The sequence below is a fragment of the Colias philodice genome, chromosome 5 (genome assembly GCF_061535455.1).
Source record: "Colias philodice isolate Cphi_HAF_F1 chromosome 5, ilColPhil1 Martin Lab GWU primary, whole genome shotgun sequence".
NCBI lineage: Eukaryota > Metazoa > Arthropoda > Insecta > Lepidoptera > Pieridae > Colias > Colias philodice.
Genome location: NC_143090.1, coordinates 563818 through 584485, shown reverse-complemented (window position 1 = coordinate 584485; position 20668 = coordinate 563818). Strand labels below are relative to the sequence as shown.

At 34.9% G+C, this 20668-nt stretch overlaps 2 protein-coding genes across 3 annotated transcripts in view; one reads left to right on the top strand and one right to left on the bottom strand.

Moving 5' to 3' along the window:
- The window catches only part of Dad (Daughters against dpp), a 31082-nt gene extending 21942 nt beyond the window's left edge, over positions 1-9140 (top strand). The window contains exons 4-5 of the mRNA XM_089695354.1: positions 2050-2237; positions 6799-9140. Of these exons, the coding sequence (XP_089551480.1) occupies positions 2050-2237; positions 6799-7143 (533 nt within the window). The 3' untranslated portion in view covers positions 7144-9140. The remainder of the gene's footprint in view (positions 1-2049; positions 2238-6798) is intronic.
- LOC149488198 (synaptic vesicle glycoprotein 2A-like) lies at positions 9140-20076 on the bottom strand. 2 transcript variants are annotated; one of them, XM_089695352.1, is made up of 10 exons: positions 19911-20076; positions 17218-17436; positions 16101-16263; positions 15051-15232; positions 14133-14317; positions 13635-13786; positions 12999-13217; positions 12302-12487; positions 9817-9944; positions 9140-9287 (listed from the first exon to the last, which is right to left on the bottom strand). In XM_089695352.1, the coding sequence occupies exons 1-10, from the start codon at positions 20020-20022 to the stop codon at positions 9232-9234; spliced, it is 1602 nt and encodes a 533-aa protein (XP_089551478.1). In that variant the 5' UTR covers positions 20023-20076; the 3' UTR covers positions 9140-9231. The 2 variants fall into 2 exon arrangements, with proteins under 2 accessions (XP_089551478.1, XP_089551479.1); XM_089695353.1 differs by having other exon boundaries at positions 17218-17415.
- Between the last annotated feature and the right edge of the window lie 592 nt (positions 20077-20668).

Below are 20668 nucleotides of genomic sequence, written 5' to 3'. Positions count from 1 at the left end.
ATTTCAACTGATTATAATGTTTTAAGTAGTAGTACTCTCTCGATAAACTGCAGTTAAACTCAAACATTTATTCAGCAAGCTGGGTTTTCAGCAGTGCTTTTGAATCGATGCGTTATACTGTTACCATTTTAGGTACATGTACAGAAAAGAGGTTCCATTTAAAAGAGACAAGATTTACTAGTTACATTTGTGAAAATATTCTAACAAATTAACAGAAACCATACTTAAGAATAGCTTGAGTAAACCAATTCGTAATTACGAACCAGAAAGATCAAACATTGCTAAAACCGATCAGCTGTTTCGATCAAATGCACTACAGTCTACAATGTATAATAAATACGACCAGCCGTAAATGATTTAAATAGGTCCAATCATAAATAGCTGGATATTTTGATCCACAGACTATATAACGTGCTGTATTATGTTACAATGAGGCCGATGAGAAGGTTGTTCAATTAGCCACAATTGCTCGGTCGATGAACCTCTCAAGGCTTGATGTTTTCTCCTATGTTATTGCATTGGTGACATTGTTTGAACTTAGACAGGTCTGATTCCTTTGTGATGTTCTCTGATCGTATGTAGGTGTTCGTTTGGTTCGTTCTTCCTCTCCCAAATTTCTATCCCATTACGTTTTTCAGATAAACAGTAGGTAGGTTATATGTTATTTAAAAACCCATAAAATTGTGAAAATCCGTTTAGGTTTAGTTGTGTAAATGTGAAATAAGAACTTTGTTTCGCAATTACAATGTTGGTATAGTCTTATATGCTTGTATACTCGTCGAATATAGATCGTCATCGACTATTGGTTCACTGTTTATTTCGTACAGCAGAATTAAATGATTTTAATTGAAAAGCTTACACAGCACTCGCAGATAAGATACTAGGCACTATTGGGGCTCTTTATATTATAACAATTTAACTTTTCTTCAACAATTGACCAAGTTTAATGTTAAGGATTCCAAATATTTACCTGAATATCTCTAATGACACAAGGTTTTGGATTCGCATTTTCAAAAATTCATGTCAGACCAGATTCGGTCTAGTCTAGATAAAAATAGCAGGTAACCCACGAGGCTGGTGGCGGTAACCTTGAGTATCGATCGACGGGCCGTCTGCCCGGCGCCAACCCACATTACCTACCACTTTTCATGGGATTTGTAAGACACCTGATGGTACTTTCTAGAACCCATTTGCGATATCTTTATACTGCCCTCCTATTTATTTAGGTACATTCACTTCTTTATTTATTTTTGCATTCGCAGATAACTATTTCAAAGATGTAGTATCTACTTTGAATAATTTGGGAGTCATTTTTTTAAAATAAAATGTTATATGCAGGATTAAATGTTTGAGTTAGGTGCCAAAGACAACTAAAAACTTCTAAAAGAAAAAATTGATTTGCTAAATTCCCTTTTTCTGATTATTGTACCATTCCTATCTAGTACTATTTATAATGCACCTATGATTAAACCATAAGATTAACTAAAGTAGTTCTAATCACACCTAGTACCTAGATGTACCGTTATTTAATTAGTATGGTGACATCATAACGTTATGACAGCTCGTCACTTCGGAGCCAAGTGTCTGAAAATATGATGTAATTCCAACAAACATTGTGTCAAATGTTGAGTGCTTCAAGAGTTCACATCCGTTCTTATTTTAGGGAATTAATGAGGATCGAAAGATGGTATCTATGCATGTTCTATAGTAAAGGTTAATGACTGGATGACTGAAATGACAGAATAAGGATGATGAGGCTAAAGTTAAAGTTATTATATTTTCTACAAACTCAAACATTTCATAATTCTAATAAGACTTCTTCTAGAAGCACTTTTAAATTGTCATTACATAGTTTTAAAATTTAGCACCGGTTACACCTACCAAAATTTTCGAAGCTCTGAATAAGCGAATAAATTGACATTAAGGATTGTACACATGTGCAAATGATAACCTTGGAGAATTTATTGTTTCTTAATAACGATTACGACAAACAACTCCAATTCTGCTTTATAAATGCCCTACCATTCACGATCTTCCCGAACCTTCCAGAACGCCAAAGCTGGGAGTCAGAATGGTGTCGTCTGGCGTACTGGGAGCTACAGCAGCGGGTCGGCCGCCAGTTCAGCGTGCGGGTCCGAGCTGTGGACGTGTTCGGTGGCGGCGGCGGCGCGTGCGGCTCCGGGAGATACGGGCTGTGTCTGGATGCGCTCGATAAGTGTGAACCGCAGGTTGAACAGGTGAGGATCTGATGCTATTTGATTTTCGGGTGACTAAGGGTCTCCGGCGGTCCCAAGATAACTTAGGATAAGGGTCTCCGGCAGCACTACTGATCAAACGGAACAGTGGCTTTCGCATGCTACTAAGCCGTTCCTATGTGTTGGTAACTATGAGGTTCTGATGTAGATATTGGGTTATAGGATCTTTTTACCCGACTACGGCAAAGCAAAAGGAGGGTTATGATTTTGACAGGCTATGTATGTATGTATGTATGTATGTATGTATATATGTATGTATGTATGTATGTTCATCTGTTCCCTCGTAACTTCTAAACTACTTATCAGAATTCGACAAATGACATATCATTAGAAGCGTCTTAATTGTCCGCTGGTTATAGGCTATATGGGGTTTCACAAAATCTAATGTGGCGCCCTCTAGCGGACAAAACATACAGAGTAAAAAATAAAGTTAAGATAAATATGCCGTGTTTGGTATCATTTGAAAGCTTTTTACTTGCACATTTTGAATATATATATATTACTAGCATTTGCTTGTGACTTTACCTGTATTCATGGGCTGATTGCATATAATTCACATCTTTTCGTTCATAGCTTCTTTATTAGTTCATCAATTTAACTTTTGTTTTATACTTTTTCAGTGTCGTTTTTTGTCGTAGTTGGGTTTTAGTTGTTTTACTTTTTATCTTGTGAAGTAACTTAAGAATAAGGGTATGCGGCGGCCTCACGATGGTACAAGATTGAGGCATTAAGGCGTTACCCGGCAATTTCGACTATGTTCAACCTGTATAAAGTCTGGTACAACATAAAGCACAATACCGAAAAAAATATATAAAATAGGATGGTCTTTGATCTTTAATTGCTCGCGAGGAATTTTTTCCAAAGTTAATAGATTTCTAGAAAAAAAATGTGCCGTGGTCATCGATTTTTCCGCAAATACTCTATAAACTTCGTAACCTGCTGACTTAGAGCTCTGAAAATTTTATGTTTAATAAATTTTCAGAGCTCTAATCAGTTACACAACAGTCCCTGACGAGGATTTTTTGTTTCACTGATTGGTATCTTTTTAAATACAAAATGCGAGGAAAAAAGAAGGTGCAGCGGGAGAGGTTTGAGATCCGTCAAGTATGGTCAAGGTTATTAGCGCATGTATAAGCCTTAAAAGCCGAATGTAAGTGCGGGTATTCTTAAGTTGGAAATTACTTCGTTGTAAGAAAATATCCATAAAAATGTGACTAATGACTTGTTAAAAATAATATCTAATATGTTATATGTGAACTTCTTACTGTACTGGCTGGTTTGGTGATATAGGTATATATATATATGTTTCAAATAATAAAACATGTCAGTTCTGTTCTGCACTTCATTCTGTTGTTTTATTATAGGTTATGGGCCCAGAAAATCAGTAAAAAAGCAGATTTTTTAACAAGAATTTCGTTTTGGTACGAGTGTTAAAAAGCTTTTTTCAACACGTTTTTTCATTGTGTTGTTGGATATTCGTGAAATAAAATTTTTTATTTGGAATTACGATGGCGGCCAACTACTTGATAAATGTACCTAAATTACGTGGACGGGAAAATTACAGCGAGTGGTGCTTCGCGGCAGAGAATTTCCTAAGGGTGCACTCACACACATCAGTCACCGTCACGGCACGTCACCGGACAGGATTAAAAAAAAATATGTATCAATAGTTCTAGTATGACTCTGTTCCCACACGACAGTCGCCGGCACGAAATCTATCAGTGACGTCACCGGTCAGGCACGTCAAATAATCTTTCCATACATGTATCATACTTTTATCCCCACTCACCCGGTGCCGTCACGTCTCAGTTCAGTCAGCGTCGTGCTACCGTCAATTGCTACATGTTCTCTAGCGTGACACACGTCTAATCACTGACTAACCTGATGTATGTGTTCAATGATTCAGTCAAACCGGCGACGTGACTGACGGACAATATGACGGTGACTGGTGTTTGTGGATACGTACACGAACCGTCACCGATCAGTCATCGGTGACTTGACGGTGACTGATGTGTGTGAGTGCACCCTAATCCTTGAAGGCATGAAACATTGTGTAAAGCCAGAAGGAGCGAGCGTAGGAGCTGCAGATGACGAAAAAACCCGGGCAAAGCTGATTATGACAATCGATCCGTCTTTGTTTGTACATGTAAAAAGTGTAAGAACATCAAAAGAACTCTGGGAAAAATTACAACAGTTATTCGATGACAACGGTTTTTCAAGAAGGATAAATCTGTTACGGAATCTAATTTCGATAAGACTGGAAAACTGCAGTTCAATGACGTCCTATGTGATTCAAATAATTGACACGGCTCAAAAATTATGTGGCACAGGTTTTGAAATAAATGACCAGTGGACAGGCTCATTGTTATTAGCAGGATTACCAGAGCGGTTTTCACCGATGATCATGGCAATAGAGCATTCAGGCATTAACATAACGGCTGATTCTATAAAGTCGAAATTGTTAGACATGGAGTCAACCATAGAGGAACATGATGAAGTTGGCGGAGCATTCGCAGCTCGTTCGAAGTACATGAAAAATAAAATGGCGTCAAGAAAAAATGTCAATGTTGGTAACATTGTCGATCCGTCAAAATCAAACGTCAAGGTGAAGAGTGAAGACAGTGACATGTTACCGATGTAAACAAAAAGGACACTATCGAAATCAATGTACAAATAACGAAAACGCGTCGAACTCCAAAGAAAAACCCCGAATGCAGTCTAATGCTTTTAGTGCTGTGTTCCTAAGCGGGAATTTCAATAAAAATGCATGGTATATTGACTCTGGAGCCAGTGTACACCTTACGGCAAATGAAAGTTGGGTTATGAATGCGTCTTATGATCAGAAACAGGAAATTATCGTTGCAAACAGTGAAAAGTTGTCAGTTTTATGTTCTGGCGATGTGAAGATTACAATTACAACTGGGGGTTCAGCATATTTATGTTATTGTACACTTATCAATATAACATTGTTAGATATAGTGGGGGTGTTAAAAATAATATCTAATATGTTATATGTGAACTTCTTACTGTACTGGCTGGTTTGGTGATATAGGTATATATATATATGTTTCAAATAATAAAACATGTCAGTTCTGTTCTGCACTTCATTCTGTTGTTTTATTATATGACTTGAGATAGAAAACAATATGATGATGAATATATAATTGATCATCATGACTAATAAACGTGTGATGAATTGAGAATTTAAAATTTGTCAGTCTCGTGATGTATCTTACTCATGATGATGATATTTAGGTCTGCGTTAGTTCTTTTGTTCTTAAAAGAATGATAGTTTATACTTAGTCATCTTTTACTTATATTTGTTTCTCTAAATTTGACTTTTAACTCGACATTCCGTAGCTTGCACATACTATTTCCATTTTTTAAAGTTCTATGAATAAATGTTTTGAGTTAAGGCTACTTTTTTCTGTATTTAAGGCAGTATATTTTGCTATTCCAACAGCAAATAAACAGAACCTATATCATAATTATGAAAGTATTATCAGTCTGCCAAAAGAGCATTAGATAATAGATGCACTCGCTACGTTAATAATGACGTTGTTTATCGTAACGATGTGGATTGAACGATGACCCTAGATTATAAATATCGATTTATTTCGATCATCAGTACGGTGGGCCGATTCGCTTGCCCTTTCTGACGTCAGCGATTGAATAAACAAAAACTGCACGTGTATGTCGATTGCTATACAATATACATTATTAAAAATTATATATTACTAGCTGTGCTCCGCGGTTTCACCTGCATTGCTCCTCTCCTGTTAGTCTTAGCCTGATGATATTATATACATATTATATAGCCTTCCTCGATAACGGGCTATCTAACATCGAAAGAATTTTTCAAATCGGACCAGTACTTCCTGAAAATAGCGCGTTCAAACAAACAAACAAACAAATAAAATCTCCAGCTGTATAATATTAGTACATATACAATTGAATGATTATAACAAAAACAAAAACGGTTGTAGTATTTTAGGTCACCTTGTATTATTACTAGAAATTAGAGAGTAAATTCGAATTTGATCCGTTTTGTTTTTGCAATAATTAATTGTTACTGAATTTATACTGGAGGTATATCACAATGATATAATATTCCTTTCAACAATTTGTGATCATAATTTTCACAGGTTGTTTATATAGAAAGCACGAGCATAGGAATACATCTAAAATAATGAATAGGACAGCGAATATAAGATTGCAAATGTAATTGATTTGGCGCGGAGCGTGATAACCTCTAAACCAGAGATAGACGCATGCGCTTGCTATTTGCTAATATAGCTCTTAGTGTATACTGGTGATATTTTATATCCCTGTTTAACAATAATAATACATACCTTTAGATTCATTTCAATGAATTTTGTATAGGAGTCAATAAATTCTCAAAAAATCTGTTAAATTTAAGAAAGACATGAAGATCGAAATTTAATCTTATACTTAAAGAGTCTTATGTTTTGAAGTGACAAAATATATACTTATAATCAGTTCACGAGTTACATCAAACTAAATGACATTTCTATCTTTTCAGGTGCGGAAAACTCGAGCAAAAATCGGCTTGGGCGTGACTTTATCCCTGGAGTCGGACGGCGTGTGGCTGTACAACCGCAGCCAGGAGCCAGTCTTCGTGAGCTCGCCGGCGCTGGACGCGGCGGCCGCTAAGGCCCTGCTCGTGTGGCGGGTTGCTCCTGGGCACTGCCTGTGCGTGTTCGACCCCGCGCGCCCCCCGCCCGCGGTGGCCCCGCCCCACGTGGGCCCCGTCGATCCCCGCTCCGTGCGCATCTCCTTCGCTAAGGGCTGGGGCCCTAAGTACTCCCGCCGTGACGTCACCGCCTGCCCCTGCTGGCTCGAAGTCCTCCTAGCTCCTCCGAGCTGACCCAAACAATAAGTGTACTGTGAACGAACTGTGAAGTGATAGTGGAAAATAGTGACCGGACTATGCCTATTTTTCGTGACTGCATTTTTTTACCCAGTGGGTACGGTTGTTTATCTGGCAATATTTATTTTTACTGTACATAACGGTCCATTAGCTGTTTTTTTTTCTTTTTTTGTTATGTTGTATAGTTTTGTTCAACTCTGTCAAGTTGTATTTGGCAATTTGAATGTCGAGTCAAGCTTCAAATCAAATATTTTGTGGTTATGTAGACCATAATTTTATATTAGCCAATTATACTGTGAAATCTTTGCAATCGTTTAAAATTATATTTTAGCCAGATATTGTGAAACAATTAATGTTGTACTAATTTGTATAGAACTCTGCTTTAAACGCGAGACTGTATATAGAAATGTTATATGTACATTATATATATTTGTAATTATTTATAATTATATGCCTTATCTTAGTGAATAATTATTAGATTTAGTTACATTCTGCAGTTGTACCGTGAATTTAATTTGAAACTACATTTGAAACTACACAGAATCGCGCAAAGTATCTAATAAAACAATTTACTTTTTTATGGCTTGCCATCCTTTTTTCCATCTGAAATTTAAGAAAAAGAAACAGATTTGACATTTGTGTAGTGTGGCAAAATTAATAAAATATATTTTTATACATTGCTAACATCTATAGTCCGGGTCTTTTGGGTAAACATTATTGACATCAACTTATTTCCATGGTACAGCTGCAGTAAAGTTTCATTTTTGTACAAACATATAAAGTAATTTTGTATCGAGACGTGGATAAGGGCTGTGTGAAACGCATTTTTAAAAAGATAAATATCTCAATTTGTGGGAACAACTCAATCCCTAGATTACTAGTTTTTTTAAAAGATCTGTCATCGTACATACAAAAATAGTGCAATCGAGTTTTTATAGATTATAATTATAACTGTTAAACTTTGTGCCTTGCGTTGTATTCAAATAATTATAATCCGAAATTTATATAGGGTAATACAGTCAATTTCACTGGCCTATAATAATAAGTATACATTAATTATTATATTATACAAAATAATTGTTTAAACTCGAATTTAAAGAGTGTGCGTAGACAGAGCAAGCAATTTGACAATAAGATATATTCTAGTCTATAACAGGCTTGCTTTGTCTATTTTGGTTAGTTATGGCCAGTCTATGGATAAGTATTTTTTTAATTGGAATAATGTCTTTGGTAAACTAAACATAATATTGATCTACTTACAAACCTTATTTATTGAAAACATTTAAATATTATGTTGAATGTTGATACTTTTGCATCACATTTTTTTTGTTTTATACATAGCTCCTTTATTTTAAAAGCTATGTCTGATTATGAATTTATAGACACTTGATTCTTTATTTGAAAAATTGGAATTGTATCACATGAATTAAATAAATAATTATTTATTTTTAATATAATGCGAAACAGCAAAGAGCAACAATTTTCCACAATGTAAGTGCCATTTTGAAACGCTTTTGAATGATAGGAGCTGATTTGTTTTTTATATAATAATTATATATAATGAAATGTGTAAATTATTGTTTCTTATTTGATATTTATGTATATAAACACCAGTTTAGTCATTACCTTAGACTGATCAAGCGCCTTAATAAAAACGTATTTTCTAACAATGTATAAAAGTTAAATAGAAATTAAAAAACAAACGATATTTCAAAATTGACATTGACAGATAACCTATACAGATAATGAAAGTGCGACTGGCTGTAAAATGCATAATGATCGAACTTAAAACAGGTCCATAATATAAATTGTTCTATATTGCAATGTACTTATTGTATATTATGTATACATTGTTGAAAATATGTAAAAGCTATATAAATTTGTAGATAGCGACTGTTCTCTATGATTCGCTGATTATTGTTAAGCGTGAGTCTGACTGAGATGGATGAGATTAGGATACGATAAATTATAAATAAAGAGAAGAATATTTTTAATTTTTGTACTTTTATTTCGTCACCTATTTACAAAGTTACACATATTACAAACCACATTACAAACATATTATCACAGTAATTGAACTTAGAATTACTCCAGTTTCTTCAGTGTCGTATTCGGTATGAAGAAACATGCGACTGCACAAGCTGAAATAAAAGAAAAATAATATTTAAAAAATACATACAAATATTGACGAATATAGATATTGAATACAGGATATTTTTAAGGACTTGACTACTGAAGGAAGTTAACTGATATGCAGTTAGGTTAAAGCTTCGATAAACCAATATAAATATACGTAGTTAAATTATACGACACTTTTTCATCGAAATAATAATTTGGCAATAGTGACAGAATTTAGTTATGGTAGCGTTTAACTTTAGCTACTATTATGTATTCTGTGGTTATGGGCTAATTTGAAATCGCATTCTAGATTAGGTATTTTAAATTAGATGACACTCATCATCGTATGAACCTTCCATCCAACCATCGTATGAAAATTGAATGCACACAATCATTCTGAACTGCCATCTAGCGGCACATTTGAAAACTTGTAGGTTTACGTAGAATAAATTTTCATGAACTTATGTAAGCGTTGATTCATAGAACTTGACATTTCAAATTCTCTAAAGGTTATATAAATTTCTAATAGATGGCGCTATATTAAATATTCACCTGTTAAAACTGCAGATATAGTGAAGAACGGCGGTAAGCAGCCGTAGTCTATAAGCGCGGGAAACGCGACCGTCCCTGATATGGTACCCAACCTTCCACACATCAGGAATGTAGCCATCGCCATTACTCTGGAAAATATTTATTTATTTATTGTGACATGGAAAAAAACAATAAAACATTGACTACATGCGACACGGTATCGGTCAATTAGGGAAAGCTGGCATGTTCACAGTACTCACACTTATGCAATTTCACTTACAGTATGTTCAAAAATAAATGCGACTCTAGTTTCATTTTAGACTTGAATTGTAAAATGGGTGCGTTGTAGATATGTATATGCAAATATAATTACTTATGAAAGCTCTCATAATTTACCTGTAAAATTATAATTTAAAAGTAAATCAATTGATGAAGTTAATTATTTATTCTAATAATAATCAATTGGATAAAAGTATTAATAATCATTCAATTATCAAATAATAATTAAATTCCTGACTTTGGTCGAGTAAAGATATCTAAGAAATATTATATTTGTAGTAAGTACGTAATACCTACCAATACGCGCTAACAAATATGTGTTACATGTTTATTGTATAATTTTCACACTATTGGTTTTAAACTCAAACTCAAACATTTATACAATTAGACTTCTTCTAGAAGCACTTTTGAATCGTCATAACAGTTTAACAGTTTTAACATTTACCACCAATTCAGAAAGCAGTATCTATAGAGAAGAAGAAGAATCTATTTAATCATAATCGTAATCTTCTACTTCACTGAAACTTTCATCGCTCGAAGAACTCGATGTTTCGTTGTCGGAATTTCTTAATGTTATTATAAATGAGTCAGTGTAATTATCTACTTTTGGTTCTAATTGAATATATTTTTCCTCGTGTTCTCGCGTCTTTCTCCAAACGTCACTAAACATATCCAGACTAATAGCATTTGCTTCCTTTCTAAATAATTCTTACACAGTTTTCAAGTTAAAGTTCACATTTTGTGATGCTACTTTCCCTTTAATTATGCCCCATAGTAACTCTATTGGGTTGAGATCTTTGAGGATTGCATCAAGTAGGTAAAAATTTTTTTTAATAATGTGATAACTCTGATTATTAATTAGTTATTTGATTTTTGAAAAAAAAATGCCGATTTTAGTCAAAATTTATATTTTTCTAACAAGATCCTTATCATCCAAATTTCCACCTTGGTGAGAAAAATTGACATTTCTAATGAAAATGAACAAAAAATTAAATGATTTTATTAAATACTGTAAAATAGTCTATAATTCTTCCATTTACTGTATCACAAAATTCTTCATAGATTTTTAGATATTCGTACTACACCAATTACATCACCCTGTATTTATAAACAATTGCAAAATATGACACATACATAGGCCGGGAGATACTGACACAAAATTTCGGGTCATTTGTAACAGAATGGCGGTTCTACAGAGGTCTTATTACGCAATGACTAAAAGAAAAATGATGGTCAGAACTCAGAACGCTGGTACCGGCGGACTAGTCGCGTGGGCGTTAGTCGAACTCGTCGGATAAATAGCGAAAGTCAAACGATTTATAAATCGTTTGACTTTTCCGCGGTATGGCGACCATTTGGAATCGTCCGAAAAGTATGGCATGGCAATTTTAGTAAATGGCTGCACGACGATGGTTACCTGTGCAAAAGTGAGCTCGGTACAAATGGTTGAATTGTTTTTTTTTTAAATCAACGCATTCACGTCGGTATGGCGGACTGTAAGTCACATCGTAACTGTATGGCATGACACTACCGCCTACATCTTTTTTAAGGGCTATCGGTAAATTCTAAAATTTTTGTGTTACAAATCGTTGGACTTTCGCTATTTATCCGACGAGTGTGACTAACGCCCACGCGAGTAGTCCGCCGGTACCAGCGTTCTGACCATCATTTTTCTTTTTGTCATTGCGTACTAAGACCCCTCTAGACCGCCATCCTGTTACAAATGGCCTGAAATTTTGTGTCAGTATCTCCCGGCCTAACATGTGCAATGTGTAAATGTGTTGACGTTCCAGCTCTTCTTAATATACCTTATATCGCATCGTAATCATAAAATAATCAGTGCCGGCTCTGGTGCAACGCGAATGGAACAGAGGCGCCAGATCGTAAAGGGCGCCAAAATGCATCGTAAATAGCAGAAATTGAAATCCTAAGTTGTTTTAGTTTTTCGTTAAAACGCGTATTCCTCTAGTTAGCACTATGTAATTGTAACTACATACTTTACAAACACGGGAAAACGCACTAAAATTTAGAATAGGAACACTATATTTTCTCAATAAAACTGTATTCATTAATATAGGCAAGCGCAGAGCGAAGCGACGAGCTTTATTTCGTTCGACTGTCAACCACCGCACGAACCGAGCGAGCGTGCGGCATTTGCCACACAAAAAATAGAAAACTATGAATAATAAACCCTCAGTCACAATCGCATATATCGACTATACAATACCTCAGCGACGTGGGGAACAAGTCCACAGTAATACTGGACAGCGAGGCGCCGCACAGCGAGGTGAGCGCGAGCGCTGACGTCACCAGCGCTACCACGGCGCCCGCGCTGCTGCCCAGGAACGGCAGACTCACGATCACAGCGGCGCTGAGCAACCCGCATATCGCGGCTACTAGCTTCTTGCCGCAACTGCGAATGATATAACGTTTTCTACATTCACAATTTAACGGTTTCACTTATAGAATAGTTATACTTTACTGAAAAATAATGCATTTTGCCTGGCGAGAATTAAATTTCGAATCATATTGCTGCATGCTTGCATCCTAATATTATTTATTTATTTATTATACTAATATTATAAATGTGAAAGTAACTCTGTCTGTCTGTCTGTTACTCAATCACGCCTTAACTACTGAACCAATTTTCATGAAATTTGGTATGGAGATATTTTGATACCCGAGAAAGGACATAAGCTACTTTTTATCCTGGGAAAATGACGCAATCCCGGAAATCCCACGGGAACGGGAACTATGCGGGTTTTTCTTTGACTGCGCGGGTGAAGCCGCGGGCGGAAACCTAGTATTCTATAATATCATACTAGGTGGTCATATTGGATCAAAATGAATCTAACTACTGCTTATAAAGTTGGTTAAAAATCGCTCATTCACAAAATAATCATAATCATCCAAAGAACATTTACCGATTTATCAACACGCTGCCAATGCTATACGTGAGCACTGAACCCGCGCCCACAACCGCGCTCTGCAAGTACGTGAGCATGTCGGTCTGTATCGGTTGGCACTCGCCGGGGTCCTCGGGGCTCGCGGGGCCCGGCACCAGCGCCGCGCAGAGCCCCGACGTGCCGCCAGCGCCTATCATCGCGGCTAGTTGGGGGTACCAGAGACGGAGCGTGTTGGAACTGTTTAATATTTGTTGTTTCAGAAACGGGCAATAAAAAAACAGTATCAAAAGACAATATGTAATAGGTAATATGACAATATGTAGAAACTCATTGAAATTTTAACATTGTAATATTTCTTACGATACCTAAAATCTATGAAAATTATGAAGAAAGAGATTTAAGCATTTTTGAGTGGACAAATTGTTTCTATGTGAGTAATAATGTATTTACAGTTTTAGTATTTCGCCAATTTTATTTTTCAACATTATTCATGCAAGTGGGATGTTTGTTTTTCTACAACAAATTTGAAGATATAAAATTATATTGTTACAGAAATAATCATAAATTTATACGATAATAATTAATTAATCTATAAGAACAATAAAATTGCACATCTAAGAACATTACTTACAATTAAAAATGAACATGGTTTACCCAAACATGCATCCGGCGTGAGTAGCACAAATGAGCAGCAAGTAGGCGCCATACGGGGCCCTAAATAAGGGCGCCATTTGGTCGCTGCCAGCTTTTAGGGCGGCGAAGCCCTTCGCTTGCTGTTCGCTCTTCTCTTCGACTAGAACCTTCACCTAGTTTTGCATAAAAAATAATAAGTTATAACAAGATGGAAGCAGGAAGATTTAATTTCAAACGCGGAAAATTTTCAAATCATTCTTTTTCAAATCAAGAAGATGTTGACCATGCACTTTATTTATTTATTTTAAGTGTGTGGTATTTATAATTATTTTAATTTAAAGTAGGTAATGGAGTCTTTTCTTGTGTCATATAAATAAATATTTCATTAATATATATTAGTGTTGTACATAAATTAACTGTAATGATAACTCGTACCGGGCTTTTAAAATACGTTTAAGTAGACCGTATGTTTTCTGCCTTTCTAATGATACCAAAAGATACAAAAACAAATCAACATACAGGATAGCTATCAGCGGATTTCCCCGTGTTCAACACATATATCTTCTTAAATATAGCAAGTGCCTCCTCATTCCTGCCCCTGGACATTAGGAACTTGGGGCTCTCAGGGAGGAAGAAGAAGGCCAGTCCAGTGAACAGAGGTACGAGGGCTGCAGCCAGAAGGAACAGGTTCCATACGTGGATTTCTGGAATATTTATTATTTACCTATATATATCTTAAAATAATTATACACTTAAGAACTATTCAGCTGCCATGCGTAAATGACCTCAAATATTTCAGATTTTTTATAACTGTACTTTCATAATCAAACTGTCCCGTGTGATTATGGAAGAAGAATGGAAAATTAAAAATTATGAATAAATTCTGCTAACAAAGTGATCACATGAAATAAGATTTAAAATATATTATAAAAATTCAAAATCTCGCTCTGTCTTTTTACATATTATTTTAATACAAATATTATGTGACTACATCTCATAATTTGTCAGGTATAGGTACCTATCAATAAATTCTTACTTATCTAAAGCAAAATTGAAATATCTACGATTTCTAAACATGTGTTCTACTTGCTTATACATAAGAAGTTTATTTCACATGCTATCAACACACAAATCTTTTCTTTAAATGCATTAATAAATTGTTAACCAACCAACCAACTGTCCCGTGCAACTAACTAAAAAAACTGGTTGTCTGTAAAGTCGGTTTACTGACGATAGTTGAACGTGACAACGTCCGATTGTGCTTCTTTGTCGCTCGTTCCGCGCTCTCGCTTGCATTTCAAACATTCTATGGAACGCCTCAGAGCGAGGTAACGCCGCATGAGTCATGTTTTTTCGTGCATGCAGCCGGTTCTATCGAATTATAAGACGTCGTCACGTCAACAATATTATGACAATTATCGCACGCAAAAAACCCACCAATAGCACCCCCAAACAGCATGAAGTCCCAGTCGTGCGTGAGTATGCCCCACGCCAGCAGCGGCAGCGTGGTGTTCGCGATGGTGTAGAACAAGCTGGTCAGGAGGATCACGCGCGCGCGCAGTTCCGTGCGGTGCAGCTCGGCGAGGTAGGAGATTAGCACTGCGAACGGGCCGTTGAACCTGTGGCAGTAAATTATAAATAACTATAGCGGTCCGCCCCGGATTCGCCCGTGGTACATGTTTATGTTTTTTTTTGAAAATGCAATATAGCCTATGTTGCTCAGTTAAGATGCAGCTTTCTATTGGTGAAAGAATTTTTGAAATCGGTCCAGTATTTTATGCGTGAAAACCATACATACATACATAATTACAAACCTTCTTCTCTTTATAATATTATATTAGTATAGACTAGCTGTGCTCCTGTTGGTCTTAGCGAGATGATATATAGCCTATAGCCTTCCAAGATGAATGGGCTATCTAATACCGAAATAATTTTTCAAATCGGACCAGTAGTTCCCGAGATTAGCGCATTCAAACAAACAAACAAACTCTTCAGCTTTATTATATTAGTATAGATTACATTTTTAACTTTTAAGTCTGGGGCCACTTATACGTAATATTATAATATTATTGTACTAGGTAATAAATAAATAAATAAATAAATAAATAATAGTTTGGGTTTGATTTCAGTTTAAGTTTGATTTTGGGCTTGATTTGAAATAAGTTGTAAATTGTTTGTAATGACACTGTAACAACCTATTTAATGAATAAGTAAATACAATAGTTGTAACAAATTATTAGTAACTTATGTATAGGTATGGTATTCTGGCTCATAAATAAAATAAATTGGCCGATATTAATGGGTATTTCAAAGCTATTTGTTAGAAGTAGAGTTGTGGTAGAGTTCTTAGTTCGTTACAGGAAGCAGGGCGGTAACGGTATTGTATTTATAATGTACTCCTGTAAATCACCCACTGGTATATAAAAAAATAATAATCTATGTATTTATTCACATCACATAGACCTTATTACTAAAAATATTACTTACAGAAATCCGCTCGCAAAGCGCGTAACCAAAAGCATGGTAAAGTTCTGGCTCATGGCTGCCAACATCTCCACGACGCCGGAACAGATGAACCCCCACACGAGAATCTTGCGCCGGCCCAGGGTATCGGAGAGGAAGCCCCAGAGCATCGCTGAGGCTATCATACCTGTGACAATATAAAAATATTACATCAAGTAACTATTTTCTAGAACATGCCATATCTAGAAATTCCCTGTTACCTATTATTAATTTTAATAAAGACTTAAGAATTAATTAACTTGTTTTACTATGACAACGTTCATAAATCTCATGAATCATTATCGACATCTTTAAAGTTATTTAGTGACATTTTTATAGATATTAAAAAAAGAATCTCGAAATACAGTGCCCACAGACAGTGCCCTATTGGTTTATAAATGATGGAACAAAAGCGATATTATTTCATATTTAAATAAATTTATATCCTAATTAAAGTAGTGGTTTTCAATTTGTATGTATCCCAAATAATTTCTTTTCAATCAATAAAGTAATATAAATAGACTTCTATTACCTGTTCCAAGAGTAACATAAATGACATACTAGAGTAAAGAAATTGCTATAAATCAAAGAATTTATCAGGAAAATGAAAACCATAACATCAAACAAAGAAAAACAAACATGTTATAGTAAAATGTGTACGTAATTTCTTTATCGCTGTATGCATATAATGATTTCATAATTTATACGTATTAAGTGGACGATGGCTCTGTAACTAATTTACTTTAAAAACATGAAAATTCATGATGAAATCTCATCTTTTATCTATGTACTTGTCTTGCATCATTTTCGTTGTCTAAATGTATGATTCTAATAATACTATATGTTTTTAATTATGTATTTGGGAGTAGTAAAAACAAGCACGTTAATCTTTTCATATCATTATTTTTTCGCTTACTTGTAATTATGTTTTATACACCCTATATATAAATTAAACAACGATGTAATTGCGCTCTAAAATAATTTAAATATTTATTTATACTCAGTTCGACGGAAATAATGAAAGCAACAACTAAGCCAACTTCCCTCTAATCACTAAAAATATGACTACAAAATGGGACATAGTAATCACATCAAACCCTACCTCCATACGTGATGGCATTAACCGTGCCCATGTCCAGCAGCTTCAGCCCCATATCGCACTGCGCCCTGGTGAAGATGTAAGAAGCCGCGCTGGTCACAGACACTGAGCTCCAGAACGCCGGGAAGGTGCACAGCATGAGGAACACGTGGAACCAGCCATAGCCGGTCGCTGCTATTGCCTCTTCGAAGTCGGAAGGTGCTGATAAATCACATGGCGGTTCTGAATATGTATAAAGTATAATCAATACATGATCAGCGGACTTCATCTCTTATTTTTTTTTGTTTTTGCGTTTTATATTTGTATGTGTTGTAGCATCATGTTGTCATCCTACTAATATTAAAATGCGAAAATTTGTATGTTCCTTTGTTACTCCTTCATGCGAAAGCTGGACCGATTTTCATGAAATTCGGCACATACATAGAAGGTAACATGGATTAACACATAGGATAGTTTTTAGGAACCATGCGGGTTTTCCTTTGACTACGGTAAAACTAGTAACATGAAATGAACAGAACAATAATATTTATTTCAAACCTGAAGATCATCTCGGCAAAAGGTGCCACTTTGAAGGAATATTTAATTATGTTTTGTTATAGTTTATTATTTTTTAAAGCTCTTGGCTAGTCGTGCAGTATTTCAAATAATCTGACTAATTGATTTGTTAAGCTCTCATAAGCTCACATCACTACATAGTATAAAACAAAGTCGCTTTCTCTGTCCGATATATCCCTATATCCTTATGTATAAAATACGCAACGGACTTGCGGTTTATTTAATAGATAGAGTGATTCTCGAGGAAGTTTTTGGTATATAATTTATAAGGATTTCGATTTGACAAAGCGGGCAAAGCCGCGGGCGGAAAACTAGTATTTTATAATTTTCCTGAAGTTTAAAATTCAACAACATAGACTACGTTTCAAAATTCTTCAATAACCTACTCAATTTTTTGTGAGCTAGTTCCTTTAATTTGACTTTACAAATATTATTTAATATTTATATTAGATGTTTAGTTATTTACATAGTTCTAGCTATAATTAACATTCGCAAACAGTCAAATGATCGTAGCAAATGTATGAATTTACTATCAGTAAATAATGTGATGAAACATAAATAGAATAAATGTGTCACTTATATTATACAATGTCACGTTGCATCATATTATTATTTATATTCAGACTGAATAAGGCCCGTGGCTTCGCTCGCTAAATAAATTGATTAGATTTTACAATATAATTAACGTAACATAGTTCCGCATAAAAAAATTGTATCAAAAATCGCTTAACTTTTGTAAAGTCATTTATCATTGTAATTAAAAATCGCGTATCATTAAAATTAGGTGGATTGGATAACAGAATGATTGTTGAAAACAAAGAAGAACTTTCAATATCGTTCGTAGCAATATCGTAGCCAACTTTATATTCAAGTACTAGCTGCCCGCCCCGGCTTCGCCCGTGGTACATATTTCGCAATAAAAGGTAGCCTATGTTCTTTCTCAGTGTCTAAAGATTATCTGTGCCAAATTTCATCCAAATCGGTCCAGTAGTTTATGCGTGAAAACCATACATACATTACAAACCTTTCCTCTTTATAATATTAGTATAGATAAGTGAAAGGAATAGCGCGCTCTACGAAGAGGTGCTAGAATATCTAATAGTGAAATATATTTCAAAATTTAACTTATTTTACTATGCAACAATGATATAAAAGAAATATTACCTACTCTACTTTCGTAGCTTCAAATATTGGTGTTAAATAACTATGTCCGCTAATAAGCTATAAAATGTGTACATACGTTTTGTAAGTCATAAGAGATCTTCACAATGGAATATATTTACTCTAATGAATAAACGTTTCTTCCTCTTTTAATACCAACATTTATGAATATACCTAATCGATATCCTCTACTTTGCACAGCCATATGAAATTTTTAACCATATTTTCAATATAATAACAACAGCTCTATACGTAAATAAAAATATGATGTACGCCATTTATCTATTAAGATGACACTGATCACACTTGGCCACTGTCCAGCTTCCCAAGCAGACCGGAATGAAACGTTAGTCGTTAACCGCAGATAATAAAAGTGCAATAAGTCTGGGAATGTGGATAAAGAGTGACATTAGGGTTAATACTAAATTGACAAGAAAATTATTTACGATCGCACGCGAGTAGAGTTGATTATTGTTTGCTACTGAAGGTTTTAATGATTATATTAATGGTTATTTTGGGATTTATTTTAAAAAGGCACTAAATACGGAAAGAAGTAACTATGCACGCGGCCTTTACCAGTAGCTACGTAGCTCTCGTGACTTGCCACGCCACTGGTATGTACATGTCATGGCGAAAATATATATACTTTTTTTAAATTTCTGTTATACTACACTGAATAAACACTAAAAACATTGAGAACATATCTGTTCACTTCTTGGTAATTAAAAAGTCACAAGATAAACAATGTTATTGAAAAGCTTATAAATTGAAAAAGCATTTGACCGAATTATGTCAGCAGATCAAAATTAATAGGTATGTATTACAATTATTTCACTAGTGTGAGTCTGTTCTTTACTGACTAAAACATACGTAGCTTATTTAGGCCCTAATCCATGTACCAAATTTCCCTAACTTTTTCTGCGTAGTTGAATAAAAACAAAAACGCATAAACAATATAATATACTAAAAAGTAACAGTACCTTGAGCCAATTTCTCCAAATTCGTAGACGACAATCCGGTCACCTTAAAGAGGTGATCATGGGGAATCTCCTCCTTCACCCTCCCGCCCTCCAGATCGGTTTTCGCCACCATTGTTAACACACTATAATAATTGTATCCATTCCTCTGCCTCAGGCATCGCTTGTACGGTAGCGTAATGTGTTACAACATGATACTTACATCACGTTATATAGCGCATACAGATTTTATCTCCAAAGTTTGTCAAAGGATTCGTGTGCTTACTCAGTAAACATATAGCTGTATTTCTCCAGCTCCTATCTACATCAAACATAGGCTATTCAAAATAATTGCTCTCATAGGAAGAGGTTTGGATAAATATTGACGAATCAGGTGTTTGTTGACAGTGTTACGCCGGTAATATTCTATGTATGTACATTTTAATATATTATGTACATTTTACTTTATTTTTAATCTGATAAATATATATTTACAGATATCTGCCGACATAAAAAGACGGTATTGCAATTGTGTTAAATAGGAATGTGTCATGCGTGATTATCAGCGCAATTTTTTTTGTTGTATTTGGCTTGTTAAAAAGGTTGTTGATATATGAAAAATATTTATTTTTAATAAAATAATAATTTCGTTACGTAGCTTCATTATTCAGGATCGTCACAAAGCATTTTTGCGAACGACGAAATGCGACTATTTCAATTCAGAGTTTTTTTTAATATTTTATACACCATACACTACAATGTACAGGAACATTGTACAAACA

What these genes read in the sequence shown, in the direction of transcription:
- LOC149488198 (XM_089695352.1), bottom strand. Translation starts at nt 20,022, where the DNA reads ATGGTGGCGAAAACCGATCTGGAGGGCGGGAGGGTGAAGGAGGAGATT. An exon ending in CGCTTTGCGAGCGGATTTCT is followed by an intron (nt 15,233 to 16,100) that starts GTAAGTAATATT and finishes TTACTGCCACAG; the next exon opens with GTTCAACGGCCCGTTCGCAG. An exon ending in GGCAGCGTGTTGATAAATCG is followed by an intron (nt 12,488 to 12,998) that starts GTAAATGTTCTT and finishes TATCATTCGCAG; the next exon opens with TTGCGGCAAGAAGCTAGTAG.